General features: G+C 41.3%; 1 protein-coding gene across 3 annotated transcripts in view; it reads left to right on the top strand.

Annotated features, from left to right (window-relative positions):
- fam49a (family with sequence similarity 49 member A) overlaps positions 1–20,396 on the top strand; it is a 34,452-nt gene extending 14,056 nt beyond the window's left edge. The window contains exons 2-13 of one of the 3 annotated variants that reach the window (XM_084378232.1): positions 6,482–6,537; positions 12,333–12,412; positions 12,724–12,803; positions 14,782–14,903; positions 15,003–15,108; positions 15,527–15,663; positions 15,754–15,831; positions 16,572–16,688; positions 17,021–17,100; positions 17,447–17,573; positions 17,688–17,758; positions 18,335–20,396. In XM_084378232.1, the coding sequence (XP_084234358.1) occupies positions 12,731–12,803; positions 14,782–14,903; positions 15,003–15,108; positions 15,527–15,663; positions 15,754–15,831; positions 16,572–16,688; positions 17,021–17,100; positions 17,447–17,573; positions 17,688–17,758; positions 18,335–18,398 (975 nt within the window). In that variant the 5' untranslated portion in view covers positions 6,482–6,537; positions 12,333–12,412; positions 12,724–12,730 and the 3' untranslated portion in view covers positions 18,399–20,396. The remainder of the gene's footprint in view (positions 1–6,481; positions 6,538–12,332; positions 12,413–12,723; positions 12,804–14,781; positions 14,904–15,002; positions 15,109–15,526; positions 15,664–15,753; positions 15,832–16,571; positions 16,689–17,020; positions 17,101–17,446; positions 17,574–17,687; positions 17,759–18,334) is intronic. The other 2 variants (XM_084378233.1, XM_084378234.1) reach the window with 2 other exon arrangements.
- The last annotated feature ends 6 nt before the right edge of the window (positions 20,397–20,402 follow it).

Below are 20,402 nucleotides of genomic sequence, written 5' to 3'. Positions count from 1 at the left end.
TCACTGGGCTGTTATAAATCCATCATCTATTCATCAGCTGTTGCTATGCAGAATGGAAGAAAGATGCTCCAGAGTTGTCACAAACACACACAGACACACACTCATTTACCCATGGGAGGGTCGCGGTCTTCCAGCCCATTGAACCTCCATTGAGTGTTAACCCTTGTCTGAACCCTTAGAGGGTGTCTGCAGGAGGCACATCGTCCTGAGCCAGATGTGTCTCTCCCTGCCCTCCCCCTCCGTCAGTCACTCCCATACTCCATCTTTTGCTTTTCACACTACAGTAGGGGACAGGCTTTTGCTAACAAAGGCACACACACATACCCAGACACACATTAGTCTACTTGCCTGAAAATGAGAGCCAAAGTGGGTCTCACCTGGGACTTGAACTTACTCTTTACCCCCCCTCACAAATTTGCACACCAACTCCCCTCGCGTGACCCGGAGCAGTGTTGGAAACGTGTGTTTCCCAGTGGTGGAGATGATGCTCAGTCATGTAAATAATTGATTTACAGGTTTAATCCTGGATGTCTGAACATCAACAGCTGTCACGCTATCCAGTGTTTGTGCCAGGGTCTCCTGTTGTGAGTTTTATGGAGTATGTAATGGAGCAGTAATAGCTGAGTTGACTCGGAGTGGTCATAAAGTGTTTGTTTTGTTTTCTTTCTCACACAAACCACACAAATGAGCATTTTCTGAAAAATACCACAAGTTGAAACCTCACATCCATGTATACGCTTATATCATGCATTATTAGGGCTGCATGATATTGTCAAAAAGTGATATTGTGATTGCGATATAATTCATGATTATTATGGATAATTACATCTTACGTCACAATTTTCACTGTCATTGGAAAAACTAGATGATGTGGCATTTCTCCTGATATCTGCCAAACAAACATGTTTTATTACATCTGGAGAACGAGCTTTGTAGGCCAAACATCTGTGCAGCACTACAACATTTTATTAAAACACTGTTTCGTGACACATTTGACCTTTTTTATAAAATAATTGCAGTTCTTGCAATTTCGATAAGTGCATTAAACTTTATTATGGATGGATCCGGTAACAACATTTGGATAATTAATGCTCTGGAATTAATAAATTATGCTCACAAAGCTCTATGTGCTACAATAATGACTTTGTTTTTTAAATAAAGCATTTATTTTATTTTACAAACCAATCCCATGAGGTTTGTCAAAATGATTTACATGATTTACCCACTAATATATATTAGACTAAAAGGTCATGTTTTCCCTCTGACCCTCTGCACTAAAGGATGTTTGTCATATATTTTAACCCAGGCTATATTTGAATTATGGCTAATTCTGAATATGGAAGCGTAAAATGTAGTATTAAGAAAACAATGGGCCTTCATGCAAAGTGGGTCACGGCTTGTTTCTCCCTCAGGACAGGAAAATGTTTTTGACTGACTAAAAACAAGAAAACTACACATCAGCAGTATACATCTCTGCATCCACTGTAAAAGTCAAGAACCATTGTTGTTCAGTGTGGTTGCCTTTTCAAGGAACAATTGTGTTTCCAGTCTGGTGTGACAGCTCCGACTCTGTGTTTTCTTGGGGCTCGTTTTCTGGGTAGAGTTGTGTAGACAAAGTCACTTTTGCTGTCGACCTTGACAAATTGCTTGTTTCTCTGCGCTCATAACTTAAAAAGTCACTGCAAGCAGAAATTCACAGCATGTAACTTCACTGACTGACTGCAGTAAGTGTAGTAAATCAAAAGTGTATTTGATAAGTCTAATTTGATGAATCTTATAATATTGTTTTTTGTATTCAGTGTATCAAGCGGTGGTCTCAACACCTAATTATAGTTTTGTGAAGCACATTTCCTTTTAGGTGACTCAGTTTTACTTTTCATTTACTGTGATCAATGACAAAGAAAAGCAGCGTCACATAAATCACATTTAAGAAGCTGGAAGCGGCAAATGTTTGACATTCTTGCTTGGAAAATGAGTGAAGCAATTAGTCGAGCAACAGAAAATTAGTTTCCACCTATTTTGATAATCGATTAATCTACTAATCATTGCAGCTACACAGTCATTTTCGCTCTTATGTCACTAATGGCCTCATTGTAATCAGTTATGATATTGCATTATGTTGATGACTCTTCAGAAACTGTAGCTACTGTAGATCTTGTAGGCGAGTCATTTCAGGTTGAACAGCAATTAACACAAAGTGTCAGCTTTAACAGATGCCTGACAATCGTATTTATGGGTACATTTTCTAGGTTATGACGGCGTTAGTACAACACTGCAGCATAAAGCAAGCCTAAGATGTGTCATGTTTACATACTGTAGTTTTGGCTTTAACAGTAAGACGATCAGACTTCAAACTGTGTTGGACAAATTTGCATTAGATTCTAATATTAGCTCACCGATTTACTGAGTACTCAGTGGATTGAGGCCAAAGCTAAGCATGTAAACACTCTGTGAAAGCACAGCTGATATGAGAGCCAGATAACAGGGACTCGTGAATGTTTACTGTTATGGTCCATTTAACCAAGTGAAGTGTTGGCTATAGAGTCTTTTGTCATCTTGTGTAAACGTTGCCTACAGACCATTGGACTAAAACATTAGCTTCCCGCTATCACAGTCAAGTAATGTGTGTCTTTCCATGTCAGACACATTAAAAGTCTTTTTCAGCTGCGTTTAGTTTTGCTCTACTTTATTGTTCTACTTTCCTTTTAGTCACACTTCATTCCCTCCAGCACCACGCAGGCGCTGTCACAATAATGATGCTCTCTTTCTTTAGCTTTTTTAGATGTTGTTTGGATGCCCCGCTCCTTTTCTCATGGATGTATATTATTTTTTCTGCGATTTTTCCCCCCCGGGACAGCATCTGCCGTTTTCTTGTCATCTTCATCCCTCGCCTGTAGTCTGTCACTCTGCCTCTCTCCACCCGGGAGGTTTAGCGTCCTCCTTGCCAGACGTTCAACCAGAAGTGACAGGAGCTTTCATCATCGCACACCTTCCCTTTTTCTAAACAGTAAACCATTGAGGAACTGTGTGTGTGTGTCTGTGTCTGTGTGTGTCTGTGTGTGCGTGTCCTGCGGGGCTCCACTCTGTCATATTCGCGTGCTTCCCCCGTTTTAACGGACATCTCTGCTGTCACCATGGAAACAGATAGCTTTTTGACACAGGCTTGCAGGCAAGACTGTATTTTATGTATGTTTGTGTGTGTAAGAGCTGCAACGATTAATCAATTAGTGTTGTTTGAATTTGTGCTTCTGAAATCTTTACAGAATTTTCTGGTTTCTTTGCCCCTTTGTGGCAGTAAAGCTGAATATCTCTGACTTGTGGGTAAAACAAGACGTGTGAGGAGGTTATCTTGGGCTGTGGTAAACACTGATTGACATCTCTCACCATAGTGTGTGTGTGTGCGTACGTGTGTGCCTGCATGTTCACACAAAGGACAATGTCCTAGACGAAGAGCTTTTCAGTTTCGATCATCGAAAGCAAAAGTAAGATTGGTGGGTGATTTCTTTTAGGGATGATTTTCTTTGTCATTTATGACGGTAAATGAGTCCTGAGGTTGTCGACTGCTGGTTGGACAATAAAAGCGTTTTGAAGACGTCACTTTGGACTCCGTTAATCGTAGGGATGCACGATATAGAGAGAGTCAGGTAAAATCCATATTGTGCACCTCTAGTTAAATGTGAAAATAATCAGCAGATTAATTGATAAATGAAAATATTGTTAGTTTCAGCCCTATTAAAGATACTTAAGGATCAAGGAGAGAGGTCGGAGTAAGATCTTTCAGAGCCTGGCTGCCAACATGTAATGGAAATGAAACTTTTGGGCGACTGATAATCGTTGTGTGTGAGGACAGATTTGAAAGGTGAGGTGATGAAACCTTCCTTCCTTTCTGTCAGAACAAAAGAAGCGTTTGATTTCTACACGATCTCATCCGCTGAGAAGGAAAAGTGACAGAGATGCATCTGATTTTCCGATTTCAGTGATGATTTTTTGCAGAAGAAGCAACATTAACTTCAATGTTTAAGTGCATTACTCCTCTTCACAGTAGATTGTTTGGTCAAAACCGGTTGTTTAATTACTCACACTGGGACATGATGGGCCTGTATTATTAATATTGTGTGTGTTATTCTTGTGGGGTCACTGGAAAATTCCACACCAGCTCTCAATAGATGTTTCCTGAAAAACATGTTTATTTTTTGGGAGCCTGCACACATCTCCCTCCTCACTGTCTGGCTCCACCACCTGCCGGGATGATTGATAGATTTAGTGACTGAAAGGCTCCAGAACTGACTGACTCATCTGCTCTCTGCTCACCTAAATGTGTGGCTAGTTTACTGAAGGCTGTGTCGTTGGGTTAACTAGCTGACTAAATGAGCGACTGCTGGGTGGAAGATGTGTCTGGCTAGCTAATGGCTGTGTTTTTTTAAATCTGGAAAGATGTGGGTAGGCCGTGAACTTCCTGACTAATTTAGTATGCAGTGTCAGTGTGTAAATGAGTTGACTGGCTGGTGACATCTGTCTGTCTGTTGGGCTGGACAATCAGAAAATCCAGCTTCGTTTCATTGAAGGAGGAAGCAGAGAAGTGAGAGAGAGAGAAAGTGGTAAAGGGAAGGAGAGAAAAGGGCGTACGTGGATGACGAAGTTACAGTGCAGAGAAAGAGAAGTTGGCTGTATACTGAGTGAAGTGGGTGTGATGGTGAAGTGTCTGCTCTCATCAGCGCTCAGTCTGTGCCGTCCACATGCTGTTTTGGCAATCGGTGTCTAAGAGGTCCAGAAGGAACGTGTGTGTGTCTGTGTGTGTGTGTGTTTGTGTGTGTGTGTGTGTGTGTGCGCCTAGTGAAATGCTGAGGTGAAGTCCACTTGTGTGTCAGACCACAGTTGTCACCTCACACTACCATGCCTTTATAAGGAGAGTGTCTAGAGTCCCTGTGGGGTCTCCATCCATCCATCCATACACAACATCCCACCTCTTTTTCCTTTGCTCTGTTGCCATGCAGGTTCTCCAGAGGAGGTATGGGGGTCAACACAGATGGATGAGGACTATTTACTGTGACAGATGGGACTGTCTCGGTCTTCAGGCTTTCACATGATACTGTTAATGTTGCCCAAACAAAGAAAAGAGGCTTCATGGCAGTTTTTCTTTAAGTGCATATTCTGCTTCTGAAGCAATATGCTAGTGCGTTCTGACAAAGGACAATGTCTTAGATGAAAATATGTTCCTTTTAGCCCGATTTTCTTCGTCATAAACGTCAGTAAATGAAGAGTCTTTGGATTGTGGACTGTTGGTTGGACAACATCCCACCTCGTTTGGTGGACTTGAATAACTCTATCGCGGCTACGCAGGTGGTTTCACAGCATGCAGAAGTCACCGTATTTATTACCACCAGAAAGGCTACTTAGTGGCAACATTGTTGATATTGATAAAGTGCAGCAATCTTAATGATCAGTTTGAAAACATCTAAAATGTGACAGCTGAGTCATTTGTCTTACTTGTCATTGTGCTTCCTGTGTGTTACTATTTCGTATATGCACAATGCAGTGTCGATGCTGAAACGATATATTGTGCAGCCCTTTTCAGTACTTGTACTAGTCTGTATGCGTTTGAGTTTATTCAGTGAGTGTGCGTGGAGCACCATTGAAGTCTGTCGTCATATTTTACGACGTCATCAAGTTGGATGACCAAAGAGGCCGGTCAGTGATGTGAGGGGTCAGAATCTCTGCAATGTAAGCACAAGCTATGGCTTGCACGTAACTAAAATAATCTCAAAATCAGTTCTTAACTTGACTGGTAACCAGTGCAGAGAGGCTAACACAGGTGTGTAATGTGAGCTCTTCAACCAGTCTTAGTTAAGAGCTGAAGTGCTTCATTTTTAACAAGCTGAAGGCAGTTTAATTAAGGCAAGTTAAAAGATAATTGCAGAAACCAAGCCGAGAATTGATGAATGAAATGTTCTTAGTCAGTTCAAACTTTTCCTGGAAAATGGTTTAAGAAAGGGGACCGAATGTTGTAACTTTTAAAAAATCTGATCTAAATGATGCTGTTAGTTGATCTATCTCTTTATTTTCTGTCCTCACGCTGCAGGGAGATACACAGTGCTTTCCAGTGACCATCAGCAGCCGCCGCTTGTCACAGGACATTCAATACCCCAGTGAACGTGAAGCAGACGGAGCCTTAATCAGCTTTATTTTGGATATAACAGACAGGGGTGTAGATTTCACCGTTGAATAATTCAGTGCGTGTTTTGTCACGAGGGAGGACATCATTTGTTTGTTGAATGCTTGTATGTGTCAGGAGAAAAGGGAAAGTTGGTTAATGTGGAACGTTGATACTGTACCTGTACGAAGCACAGATGTTTGATGTGACACACACACGCCCACACACACATACACGTTTGTTTTTTTAAAACGTGCTTTGTGAAAGTGGTAAGACAAACATCTTTTTCCATATTGATTTTAACAGTAATTCTCTCTTCTCTGGTTTCAGAGACAACGAAAAGGCGGATGATATAGAAGGCAACCTGAGGTCCTCCACCAGAGAAGGTACGCGGCTGTCTCTGACTCTCACACACACACACACTCTTAAAAATACAGTTTTCTGGGCTAGTGCAGTCATGTTTGAGTAATAGCACACTCTAAGCTGCCACTGAGGCACATCAGCCCAGCAACAATGCTGTGGTTTAGATGATTACAGCAGGATTAGTCTGCACTTGTTGTAATAAGCCCAAAACTTTCTCCCTCGAAGGCTGTTGAGCTGTTTGTCCTCGGGGCTGTTAAAGAGCAATACTGAACTGGAATTTCTCAAATCTGAGCAGGCGGGAGCTGCCAAACTTTGTGTGTGCTTTGACTAAAATACATCCACATGACACTGTTAGTTTGTTGCAAGTTTGCACTAACAATTGCCATCTGAAAAGACGGTTAGATTGAGCATATAATAGGTGGAAAGAGCAAAGAGAGTGGTTTTCAAATTAGTTGAGCGTCTCCATGTCCCAGTCTCCTTCTCTGTCCCTGCATAAGTACACAGATATCAGATGTAGAGATGTTACGATGCCATTTTTTCCTTCCCGATTCCGATACCTGGGCTTTGGGTATCGGCTGGTGGGGTTATCCAGAGTAGTTTCCAGGGGGAAGCACAGCGCAACTTCCTGTGTTGGCTTTTAGAGCTGCGAAGCAGGATCTATTTTCAGTGTGTAACGTTAAGCAGAGCTAAGGGAGCTAACTGGGAAGTAGCAGGGTCCCGTTTCTAAATTTCGTGGCATCGCATCGGTGCATAGACTCACGTACTCGCCGATACCGATACCTGCATTTCCAATACTGATATCTGAATCATAACAACTCTAATCAGATGTAGAAGTATGGTAGACATCTGATGATTGTACTTGTCAAGCTTTTTCCCCATTTTAAAAGACAAATATTAAATCCTGTAGTTATACAAAACGCTTAATTACATTCACCACTCTACAAATCATCAGGTCCATGTGTTTGCTCAGAGGATGATTTTCTCTCTTCACACAGGTCGTCTCAGACAGACAGCAGGGAAGGCAATTTAAACGTGGCACTCATTTTGGTGCTTCAAGTGCGTGGAGTTAGCTTTAATTATAAAGTACAAATAGCCTTGAGACTGTTGCACGCTTTCACAAGCACATTTTTTTGAAGCAAGGGGAATGTTTAGATTGAGGTTTAAAGGAGGACAGTGGGGATGTTGGGGGAGTTTCTGTCTGTTTGTGTCACCGACGACTTGTGGCACTTCAAAAGTAAAAATGAAAGGCAGGTCATTGAGCTCGATGGACAAGTTAACTGACAGGGTTATAAAAAGTCTGACGTTTGCTTCAACACCGTTTGGAAATCCTGGGGGATTTTAAACTTCATATTTTGTGTTAAGTAATGGATTTGTATTTCTTGTTCCTTTTGAGTTTTCGTCCCTGTGACAAAGATAGCCACCATCACTTCTTTTTTCTTGTGAAGGGTACAAAGGGGAATCTTTTTATCTCGGAAATAGGGTTTGTAGTTTCACCCTCAGCACATTCTTCACCAAAAAAATCCCTTTCTTCGGTATGCTATACGTGCTATTCCACTTTATTTAAACCCCTGTCAGCTGATTATAAATACTATGGGAAAGAGGAAAGTCAGTTTCCACACTTTCAGTCCAGGCAGTATAGATAAGTGGTTGTGAAAGAGGAACGGAGCAGACAAGGAAATTCCCTGCGCACTTTTTCCTTCCTTGTCTGGTATTAAGACTGAAGCATGCAGATGGGAAAGTGTCATGTAACAGAGAGCACGTTTTGGTTCTCTTCAGGAGATGTGAATGATTGATTTCCACTGGGACAGCACAGAAAATGCATATCCGCATACTGCTATATACCATGGGTCAGTGTTAATGATGTGGAGCGGCCTCAACAAGATGTTTGTATTATAATGATGCAGGTTTTACTGAACGTGCATTCAACCTGCCTGACGGGCTTTAGTCTGCAGCTGCACCCATCGAGTTACACAGAATTACATTACATAAGCACCAAATGAAGTTAAGTTTCCTCTCTCTGCACACTCTCATGCTTTGTCACTCCTGCACTTTCAGGTCTCTCTCACTCTGTTTTTGTCCAGTCAGTATTTGAAAGCTGTTAATAGCACGAACTCAAACACCCGTCCTATCATGTGACCTGGTTTTGATTTGGCTTAGTTCTTTCATGAACACCAAACCCAAAAAATGTCCGTCCAAATCTTCATAAAACAGAAAAAAAAGAAACAAAACAAAACAAAAGAATCTGATTTAATCCAACACAGTGCGTGGATTGATAAAGGGCTGTTACTGATTGTGAGCAGGATGTAAAAGATGGACATAGCATCCCATCTTAGCCTTGAGTAAGTGTTTCTGTCAAGTATTTTCTGCGTTTAAATACCTTTCTGAGAGATGAGACCTGGTTAGACCTCATCTGTCACACAGTACAAATCCAGTCTTTACCAAGGATTGACCTGTTTTGGTTACAACAGCTCACAAGAGACATTTTGACTGCATTTCACTTAGGTGGTGCAGGTCCAGGTTTCTGGTCGGGTTGGGCGATGTCTGCGATGCCAAATTGGCATACGACGATGTCTACAGTGAAACATTGTGATGGACGATGACATCGTTGTTTATGAATTTGAGGCGGCGTGTCCCCTCAGCGTTGTCGTATTAGCTCACCACTGTAGCCGCCGCTGTTTCCCACCGTTGCTCTGACATGAATCTCCAACTGTCTCACCCTGCAGAGGAAGCTATCTCCCGTTAACACCGACATACATCCCTGTGCCAGGTTTAAAGGCATTTAAAAGTCGTCGTCTCCGCACCACATGTCCGTAACTCAGCTTTGTTCAGCCTCATATGCATAAAACAACGCTGATTGAATAGCCAAGGAAGCTAAGCTAAGAAAACTGTATTAAAAATGTCATGACCGAGAGAAACAGCAGCCCGCGGGAAAAGAAACACTACTGCCACAAATTTAACCGAGTGTCTTGGGTTCTCCTAACTGAGCTGGTTTAATAATAAAATAATAAACGGGACGTGGAGACGTAATGTTAGTGCACTGAGCAGCAACATACTTCTTTTCATTTCCTCTCCCCACATATCACAAAAAACAACAACTCTTGCCCTACGGCAACTCTGAGGGGACACGCCGCTCAGTTGTGCTCTCTGGTGGGGAGCCTTTTGAATCACGATGTTACGATGGTCAGGGATTAGTAGCCCTTGTTAATGTTATTAGTTGAACCTGTACTCTTCCTGCTGTGTCAAGTAAAAACGTCTGCAGTGAGAAACTCCTTACTCCAGGTAGAAACTATTGTTATAACCATAAGTGTCCCTTTGCCTCAAGTAAATAAACAGGAAATGATGAGGAGACAGAATGTAGATCTTAATAAGGAAAGAGATATAACTGTGCATGTCCATTTTATTTCATCTTGTATGGAGCTGTTTGTTGTTTCATTTCCACCTCGGCTTCTTGAGAGACAAGAACTTGTGGAAAAAGCTGCTGCAGCTGGTTTGTTTGCCTCGAGGGGGGGTAAATAAAACACACTTAGCTTCTGGTTACAATGACTGTCACAGGATATTACAGGAGGCGTGGATTTGCATACACATTGGCATGTTTTGCTCGTGTAAAAGTCTCCGTTTAAAAAAAAAAGAGCTTGTTTAAGCATGTTTTTTATGCAGCTTGTCTGGCACAGAAGTGACGGGCAGTGGCAACAATTAGAGTGCCTCATTTTTCTCCTTGTTAAATCCGTTTATCATCCATAGTGTTGGGTTGATACATGTCAGGAGATTTGCCTTGTTGTCTTTAATTTATTGAAGGTTTGTCAGCGGAAAAGTTGGCAGCTAATTTAAGGAATTGTCTCGTCTTCACTTGATCTGGAGACGGATGTTACACGTGTCTTGTTCAGATCTAAACGAGTGTTGCTCTGAATCGTTGCTTTCTTTGTGAACAGTAGCCATGAGCATACCAGAATGCAATGCAGCTACATTTTGAGTGACATCACTGCAATCATAGACACTCCCCAGTGTTCACAAACTAGTTGGCTCGCAAACTATGTTAATATGTGCACACCCAGACGCACACACACACACACACACACACACACACAAACAAACCTCAGCCATAAATATTGTTCTCTGGAAGTTGTTAAAAGCAGTTCTGGTGTCGCGTAGGAAATGACAAATTAATGATATCCAACAGTGTTACAGTAAGGAGAGATTTTCCTTCAGGCATTTCTTTAAAGAGGTCATATTCTGCTTTTTGGGTTTCTGCCTTTCCTTTATTGTGTTATGAAGCATTTTTTGAATGTAAATGTCCTATTATAGAACGAGGACCCCCAAATAAAAGCATGAACCTGAAAATTAGCATTATATGACCTCTTTAAAGCTTGAAGATGATGGTGGGGTTTTTTTTCTTTGACACGCTTTCTGTAACAAATGAAAATCACTTGAAAATACCCTGACTGAATAGCATGTTAAACCAAGGATTGCATTAGATTACACTGGAAAGCTTTTGTCACATGGTCTTTTGTCTCTCAGAGAAAGTAACTGTCCCTTTTTTAGATGTTGCTGACATGTGCTTTGATAGTTCCTCTGATCGAACTGGCTGCCAGTTTTAGTGGATTAAGGACGCCTGAGGGTAGAATAACCTGAGTTGGCTGCAGATAAATCCAGGTGAATCTGTTGAGGAAGTTATCATAGCCGCAGGTTAGGGTTCCTCTACAAAACTAGACTTCTGCAGCACATGTACCAACATGACACCATTACAGTGCAGCTTTAATCTTTGTTAGTGAAAACTAAATGTGAGCCAGCACTGCCCCCCTCTGGTGCAACCCGGTATTTGAACAACAGACGCAATCATGGCTGCATTGACTTGATAATCACATACATTACAAGGGTTACAATAAAAACTGACTGTTTATATCCGAACTGTCACTGGTGTATGAATTTATGAAGGGTAGATGAGGAGTGAATGCCATGGCTGAGAATAGTTATCAATTTGCTGGAGGCTGTGCGGATAAATGCAGTATGATTATCATGCGCACACTGCAGCACAGGCTCTCTTTTGTTGTCTCTTCACACTATGACTTCTAAAAATCTAAGGAAGTCGTATCTGTGTGAGAAAAACTGTGTCCTTCTAGTTTCTTCACACAGTAAGAATCTGTAACTCCATGTCCTTAGTAGACTGACTCTGATTGATTTAAAGTCCAGTATCAGTTGTACAGATCATAGCTGCAGCTTCTTTATTTTAAACTTTCAGATAACAACATGAATGTAACCTCGGATTAAGTCTTTTGAACCAAGCAGGGTTATGCTGTTCCCATTTGCATCCCCGTGATACACTACGACATCCCCCCCTTTTTTTCCGTAATCATGGCCTCATGTCATGCAACAGTACGTTTTAAGCCCCGCTGTGATTACAGAGTGTGTGACCACCCTCCATGGCTGAGGAGGTAGAGTTTTTCCCTGGAAATTGCTACCTACCCACTGCCTCTCGCCTCCAATAAAACCTTTATAGCGTGTAACTGCCATTTAAGACTACATCCCCGTGTTTGGCCACATTTAGAAAGTCCTCAATCCAAAAGAGCAGAGAGATTCAGAACCTCTGGAGTAAACGTAGCTGAGCCTCTTTCCTGACCAGCAAAAACACGTAAAACATGCACACATGTGCACAATGTGAACTCTACTAGTATAATACACATTTTAACTTGCCTTGTGTTGTTCGTAAATAAACACAAATCTTCCACGATTCGGTATAAAAGGTGATGTCATGATTGAATGCAAACATGTGTTCATGTATTTTTTTCATGTCTGTTTTTCACTGCTGTATTTTGACCATCAGGTTTGCTGGAATGGGTAACCTGCTAAAAGTCCTAACAAGGGAAATAGAGAACTATCCACACTTTTTCCTGGACTTTGAAAGTAAGTCTGGCAGCGGAGTGGAACAAAGATGGATGGAGATAGAGATGTTGGGAGGGGGGAGGGAGGGTAACCTGCTCAGCTGTGTTTCCTTTCTGTCAGCAGGTCTGTGCTCCTGATGACGATCCCCTGAAGGAGTCTGCTTATGCTCCTCTCCTCTTCGCCTGCACTTTTTTTTCCTCCCCTCTCCTTTGTCTTTCACTCGGTCACGACCTTCTGCTCTCTCAGCTCTGATCTGCCTAATAACTTATTGATGACTTTTAACATCACCGATACTTTTCTTCCTTTCTCTTTCTCTTCTCTCTCTCTTGCAGAAACCAAATGGGGAACCTGTTAAAAGTGCTCACTTGCACAGAGCTTGAACAGGGGCCAAACTTTTTCCTTGACTTTGAAAGTGAGCTCAGCTTGTGCCTCTCTATCCCTCTGCTCTCCCCTCCTCTACATCCCTGAGTCATTTTTCCTCGAGCGTCTCTTTAGCTGCTCTGGCTGGTCAGGGGTCAGACTATTCAACTATTGTATCATCAACCTTCCCCCTTTTTGAATTTAGCAGAATTGATGATTGATTTCAGTAAACTTTTAAAATCCATTCACTTCACGCCAAGCTGAAGAAAAATAGAGCTGACCTTTGACCTCTACTAACTTGTCTGCATGCCTGCCTGCTTATAATATGACACATGTGATACATATATGTACCTGGCATAATGTAATTACTAGCACATTATTATCAGGTGCATTATGTTACAGTTCCTTCTTGTTTCTCTTCCTGCATAATCCTGTGATTTATAGAGATCATTTCATTGTTTGCGACTGCCGTTAAGATAGAAAACCTTCATCAAGATATTAAATCATATACTTTATTGCTCTGCTTCCTAATGTTCACATTAAACAGACAAGCTGGCTCATTGTTAACCCAGCAAATAAATCTGCTTTGTCCTTTTTCTGCAACAAAAACCTAACACGCCTCCACAGTGGCATTTCAGCCAGTCTCACAATACAGCCAACCTCAGGCTTTGTTTATTCAGCAAAGAGGAAATGATGGCAGTGGGAGGGTTTTGAAATTCAAAACAGACCCAAGGCACAGAGTTTTTAATGTCACTGATGCACTATATTTAGAGCTGTTAGAGCTGATAGCCGAAGCCTGAGAATCTTTAGCTTCCTGCAGAAACATCAGGATTATATGTTGTATGTACAGTATATAAAATCTGTCCTGAATGTGAGATATATGGGATCTGCAGAGCAATAAAAATATAGATATCCTTATCAAGACCATGCAGGAAATACGAAACAAACTTCTCTGTAGGTCGCAGGCATGGCCGAGTGCAGAAGAATCCTGTTTATTTTAATCAGAGACTTCCCAAAAAATGTATACAATCAGTTTAATCTCATGAATATTGTGATCACTTTATACAAACTTCATTGCACGTGTCTCTGTACGGGACCTGCTGTAGCGTCATGTCCATCCAAGAGCTCGCTCCAGCAGGCTTTGGATAGACTGCCCTGCAGAAACATGTAGCATATTTTACATATCGTTTTTCAGCTCATACTGTATATTCATCATACAAACCATAGTAGTTCCATCACAGTCCGTCTCCAAATATCGCTGCCTGGAATTTAGATTTGTTTTAAATTTGTGTTACAAGAGAAACGAGGCGTCTTTGAGCTGAAGGCACGATGCAGTAAATGCAGCCAGTGTATTCAGTTACAGACGTCAAGATACATTATGGATACTTGATTATGTGTCTGGAGCCTTTCGGTCTGCAGCAGAGTGCTTTCATTGTTTTACAGACAGCTCCAGCCTCCTCAGTACTTACCAACGTTTGGTTTGCAGTTCAAATTAAAGGCATCGCTCTGGACGCACGTGGCAGCTGATTTTGGTGTCTGACTGTTGATGGACTCATGTGGATGTGCCGTATGTGCTGGAAGCCAAAACACACCCACTGAAGTGAAATGATGCTTGTAGCTTTGACCCCAACACGGTTCAGTGTGCTGAATGTTTTTGTACTCTGCCTCTCAAAAAAAGAGTTTTGGTAGAAAGTTATTTTTTTTAGTGACAAAAACACTCAGCACACCTGCCCCAGTCATTAAAAACACAGTCATTAGTTGTTTAATTAAAGCCTTTTCACATCAAGTCACAGTGCAACATTAAGACAAGATAATTAGACTATATGTTGAGTTAAATCTGCTAAACTAACGAGCCCCTTGCAAATTGATTCTTGATGTGAAAAGACAAGAATAATCAGTCCTGAAATGTGCGTACTGACGTTGACTGCTGCAGTAGCTGAGCTAACTATTGTCCTGGTGTGTGTGTGTGTGTGTGTGTGTGTGATTTTGTATGCATCTGTGTGTGCATGTGTTCTGTGTTTGTGTGTCAGATGCACAGCCGACAGAAGGAGAGCGCGAGGTGTGGAACCAGGTGAACTCGGTCCTCCAGGATTCTGAGAGCATCCTGACGGGTCTGCAGGCGTACAAAGGAGCCGGCCAGGAGATCAGAGATGTGAGGAACCACACCGGCGCTGGGTGTCGACGATCACCACGGCTCTTAATTGTGGACGTTTGTCTCACGTTTTCTTCTGTTGACTTCGTTTCCTTTCAGGCAATTCAAAACCCGAACGACTTCATGCAGCAGGAGCGAGCCTGGAACTCCGTCTGCCCGCTGGTCATCAAACTCAAGAAGTTCTACAGTTTCTCTCTCAGACTAGGTGTGTTCACCGTGTAGAAGTAAAGGTCTCGTCTTAGCTCATCATCAGTGGCAGGAATATTTCATTTCAAGAACTGTATCTCTTCCATCACTCGGGTTGTTTTCTTTATTTTTTGTGTGTCATTTTGTAACATTTAAAGTAGCATCTATGCCAAAGCCAAGTGAATGATATGCAGCAGGTTTAGAGGAACAAAACCTTCAGCTTGCCTACGTCCAGCTCTGGAGGATATTTTCAATATGAAGTTGTTGCTTTACAAGTAATTTCATGCTATAAGGAAGTTAAAATTAGTAGAAAATTAAGTGTTTGAGTTTTTTCTTTTCCTCAGTCAAAATACGCACGCTCAAATAAACTCTGAAGAGGAACTGAAAGAGGTTCCTACACAGCAGCTCACTTCTTTTCTGTGTGTGTGTTTCTGCAGAGGAGGCCCTGCAGAGTTTACTGGAGTGCCTGACATGTCCGCCCTTCACGCCCACTCAGCACCTGGAGAGGGAGCAGGCACTGGCCAAACAGTTTGCCGAGATCCTCCACTTCACTCTGCGCTTTGACGAGCTGAAGGTCTGCCGAGCTGTCTCAGTAACACTATCACAGACACACACACACACTCTGCCCTCGTCACCCTTTGATTGTTGTCTTGTTTTCCTTCAGATGAGAATTCCTGCCATCCAGAACGACTTCAGCTACTACAGAAGAACCATCAGTCGAAACCGGATAAACAACATGAACGTGAGTTCGGGGCTCCCACGTGTCCTGGAAAACCTGGAAAACAGTTGACCAGTTTTCCGGTGGAAAATGGAAAATGAGAGAAAAAGCAAAATGTCCTGGAAAATCTTGTGTTGTCCTGAAACATTATTTAAACTCCCCAAAACTGCACAATACAGTACAGTGTTAGTAGTATACTGTATATTATTTATAAAAACGTAGATTATTCTTAAAAGGAAACCAGTGAGTTGTTCGTTTAAAGAGACTTTTCTTTCGTATATTCACTACTGATCTTGATGAAAGCAAAACTTCCAGCAGCCTTTGTTACTGGTGTTCATGCTGTTCAGTTATTGATGTTCAGGCAGCCGTGGATAATACACTGTAATTCACAAGAGAAAAAGACATTGGGGTTTTAAATTGATTAATTAAGGAACATATTAGCTCCCTGTCTGTCGTACCAGCTAGATCGTCACTGAAAATGTCCTGGAAAAAGATCTCTAGAAAAGAGGGCGAACCTTGAAGTTGTCTGCATGTTGTTGTGTCGGTTAGATTAATCTACAAAGTCCAGAAATAAGCCCGACTGATCACTTTTGAAGTACTAACGTATTAAAAATGGAGTAATAGTTAAAAGAACTACTTGTAAGTGTTGTCCAGGTGTGTCTGGATGATGCTTCTCTCAATAAATATGAGCGAGATGTGGTTGAAAAGCTCTCCCACGCTGACATTGTTTATCTGCTTATCTCTGATTGTTTCTGCACCAACAGTTGGACATTGAGAGTGAAGTCAACAATGAGATGGCCAACAGGATGTCTCTGTTCTACGCTGAAGCCACGCCCATGCTGAAAACACTCAGCAACGCAACCACAAACTTCGTGACAGAGGTGAGAATGTTTCCACTGCATCGCCGTCAACATGACAGAGTACCCACACAGCAACTGTTTTACAATGTTGCTTATTCCTAATCTATTTCTAATTTCAATGAAAGGTAAAGTCCATCCACTGTCACGCTGTGGCTCGAACCTCTCAGCTGACTGTGCGCTACATATTTAGACGAGGAAGCTAAAATGAGTCGCACTTAACTTCTTAGTTAGCCCCATTTTTCTTATTGGAGTGTTGCGTCAGAAAACATCTCATTATGTTTGAACAATGAATTATTTATAATAAATATTCATATTGATCAATAAACTGTTGTTTTATGCGTCTGTCTCTGTAGAACAAGACTCTTCCACTGGAGAACACGACAGACTGTCTCAGCACCATGGCCAGCGTCTGTAAAGTCATGCTGGAGACACCGTGAGTACTGACGCGCACACACACACACTTTGGCGTGGACACAATAAAGGAAAGGTAAAAACCCAAAAAGCAGAATACGACCTCTTTAAGTGAGACAGTAAATGAGACTTGCTCATGACAAGTTGAGTCCATGAATTTCAAGACAACACCTTGAGTCTGTGAAGTCCTTGAAATGGAGGCGTTTAGTGTAGAAACCCAGAAGTGTAAACGCTGCAGAAGACACTCACACACTCTCACATGTTCATCCAACAAATAATGTAGTTTCTTCTGAACGAGACTTCAGTCTTTCTCATTTCAAGGTTCCTTCCTTTTCTTATCCCGTTACTTTCCCTGTCTGTGTTTTTAGGGAATATTCGAGTCGTTTCAGCAGCGAGGATACGCTCTTGTTTTGCATGAGGGTCATGGTCGGAGTCATCATTCTTTATGACCACGTCCACCCCAACGGCGCCTTCAACAAGTCCTCAAAGATAGACGTGAGACACACACACACACTCTCTGACACTGCTGCACACATGTCGAAACAGCATCACTGTAGATTTGTTTTGTGATGCTGCGCTCTCATTCACAGTCTGTTTGTTTCTCCTCAGATGAAAGGCTGCATAAAAGTCCTGAAGGACCAGCCGGCAGACAACGTAGAAGGCCTCCTGAACGCCCTCAAGTAGGTTACATTCAATCGACTTCGGATCGTGTGAGGAGTGTTTCTGTGTTGGGTTGCCAGTGTTAGACTTTCATCAATCTCCACTAAAAACACATTTTATTCCTCCATTCTGCCCGGCTTGTTGTGTTTTTCAGTAAATGTTGTATTTTACGATATAATACAGTTCATTAAAAAGAGAGCCTGTATTCTCCCTCTTTGTTTTCACGCTGATGAGATATTTCTCAAGAAAACACTTTTATTTTACTTTGTTCTTTGTCAAAATGTTGAGAAATGAATGCTTTGGGCCATGGGAGCCTCTTTGTTAGCGGTGATTCTTCGACAGTACTGTGGGGATCGAGACACGCGTGTCATTGGTTTAAGACGCACCTTTTAGCAGTAGATCCAGGCCGGCAGATGTGATGGAAAAAAAACGTCATACATTCACCAAACTGACCGCTGTAAAGATATGCTGTCACATTTAACATGAATGTTGCTGCATGTGTATATTTTCATTTAGGGCCAGAAGAGACGCGTGCTGTGATTCTCCCGACTGCCTTGTTGTTCACAGTCTCGCTCACATTCACTCTTTCTCCTCAGATTTACCACAAAACACCTGAACGACGAGTCCACTCCGAAGAACATCCGGACGATGCTCCAGTAATTCTTTCTTTTATATAAATAGATATGAAGAGGATCACTGCTCTGACCTCAAATAAGATGTATATGTTTACATTATTTAAAAAGACTCGATGTTAATACTTGTGTGTATTTGCATAGTCATTCCCTCCAAGCTATTGAAACCTGCAGAACATCTACCTTCTTCTTCTTCTTCTACTTCTACTTTGCAAAAAAAATCTGAGAGCATCACATGAATTGCCTCTACTGTTAACAGCTGTCAAAGCACAAATGATGGAAACCTATCAGCCTTATGTAACGGAGCTTTGCGAGCAGCACTTGGACATAAAATGAACAAGGCAGCATAAAAATGTCCTTTAATCAATCTCTTTCAATCTTTTATTTGACAATGGAATTAGTCGAGTGTACAGCTTTTTAGTCGAGTCCAACTTGTTTTTTTGAAACAATAAATCTTTTTTTGAACATTTTAAATTCACAGGTTTTTCGTTTATATCGCAGTGAAAGTTCGGCGTGTATTAAAACAAGTGAAGTTGTTTCTGTGTTTTCACTTTAATGACAGAATATGAAATCAATCGATGTTAAAGGTGGACTTTTTTTTTTTGTGTTGCAGTGAAGGGCTAAATATTATGAGCACATGAGGGATTGATTGGTTTGATGTATGTATTGCTAAAACCATTAGGATGTTTTCTGTATTTGTCTTTATTGTTTTCAGACTCCAACATTGTGCAACTGTTAAAATAAATCCACTGTGAACATCAAACTTACTTTGCACATCCAGTAAGATCCAGTTTGTTCTTAAGCTTTGAAAAAGGCCACGACGATGAAAGACTAAAATTAAATCAACACACCAAATGTTTTATTGAATTGTTTGTCGCGTGTTTCTCCCTGTTTTAAGTGACTTTATCGTGGCTTCGGCATTAAACGGAAAATGTTTTTCTCTAGAAGAAAAGGCCAAAAAAATTACACTCTGAATAAATGATAAACACGTTTTTAAAACAGTTTATTAATCCTTCTATACATCGAACTACACACCGGATCATTTCACAGCCTCAGACCTGACAGAAATGACTAACGACTGTTTGCTTTCACCTCTTGTGATAATAATCATCGTCACTGATCGTAACCAGTATGGATATCTGTGGTGTATAACCGATATCCTCCCTCATTCCTCTAACGCCACAACACAGATAATCCTTCAGCAGCTCCTAACGTACTCAAACTAACTTTCTCACGAGGTCAGACAATCTCGTCATCCTGTGACGGTTGTGACGCAGCTTTAAGTTGAATTGTGGCTCTTTTTTTCTTTTCTTTTTTTACTGTGTTTACTCTGTAAAGGACCGTGAGTAAGAGAGTGCGTACTAAAAGGAAACGACTACTAAATACTTGGATCAGCTGTAAAGACTTTCCTAAATTTGACATCTAACATGTTATAATAATAAACTGTCATCACTCGTCGTGGAGCACGACTTGGTCTTAAAGCCTTAACCTGTGAAGACAGTATTTTCATGTTTCAGCACAGAAATACTTTTATTTCATCCACAAGCCATACACATAACGAACCATACTCATTAACACATTAAATTAACAAGTCAGGTATCTACCGTTCATTATTCATTAAGTCTGTATGTTTTTGATCCTCTTGTATTTAGTAATATATACGTGTGTGTGAGCCGTACATTGAATGCAATGTTTTATATGCAATGAGTGAAAACTGTGCATGGACGAGACTCGGAGCGAGGTGTACGTATGATACGGATATTTCATATCTGACTGAAGTGTCACATGATTGATGTACACGACGCTCTTCCCTCTTTGCCGGAGATATGCTACTGTGTGTTCAATCAGATGTGTTGAATACTGAGACAGAATCAGTTTGTTTCTTTTTTTGTCTTAAACTGACAGTTATTGTTTAATATGTTCAGAGTTCAGACTCACTGTTTATATAAATTGCTTTGGCTTTGTATTGCATATTGAATGGGGATGTGTGAATTGGAAAATAAAGGTGGTACATTTCTTATACAGACGTATG

Source organism: Pagrus pagrus (assembly GCF_965226575.1).
Source record: "Pagrus pagrus genome assembly, chromosome: 16".
In the NCBI taxonomy this organism is placed as follows: Eukaryota; Metazoa; Chordata; class Actinopteri; order Spariformes; family Sparidae; genus Pagrus; species Pagrus pagrus.
This window is presented reverse-complemented; position numbering and strand designations above follow the sequence as displayed.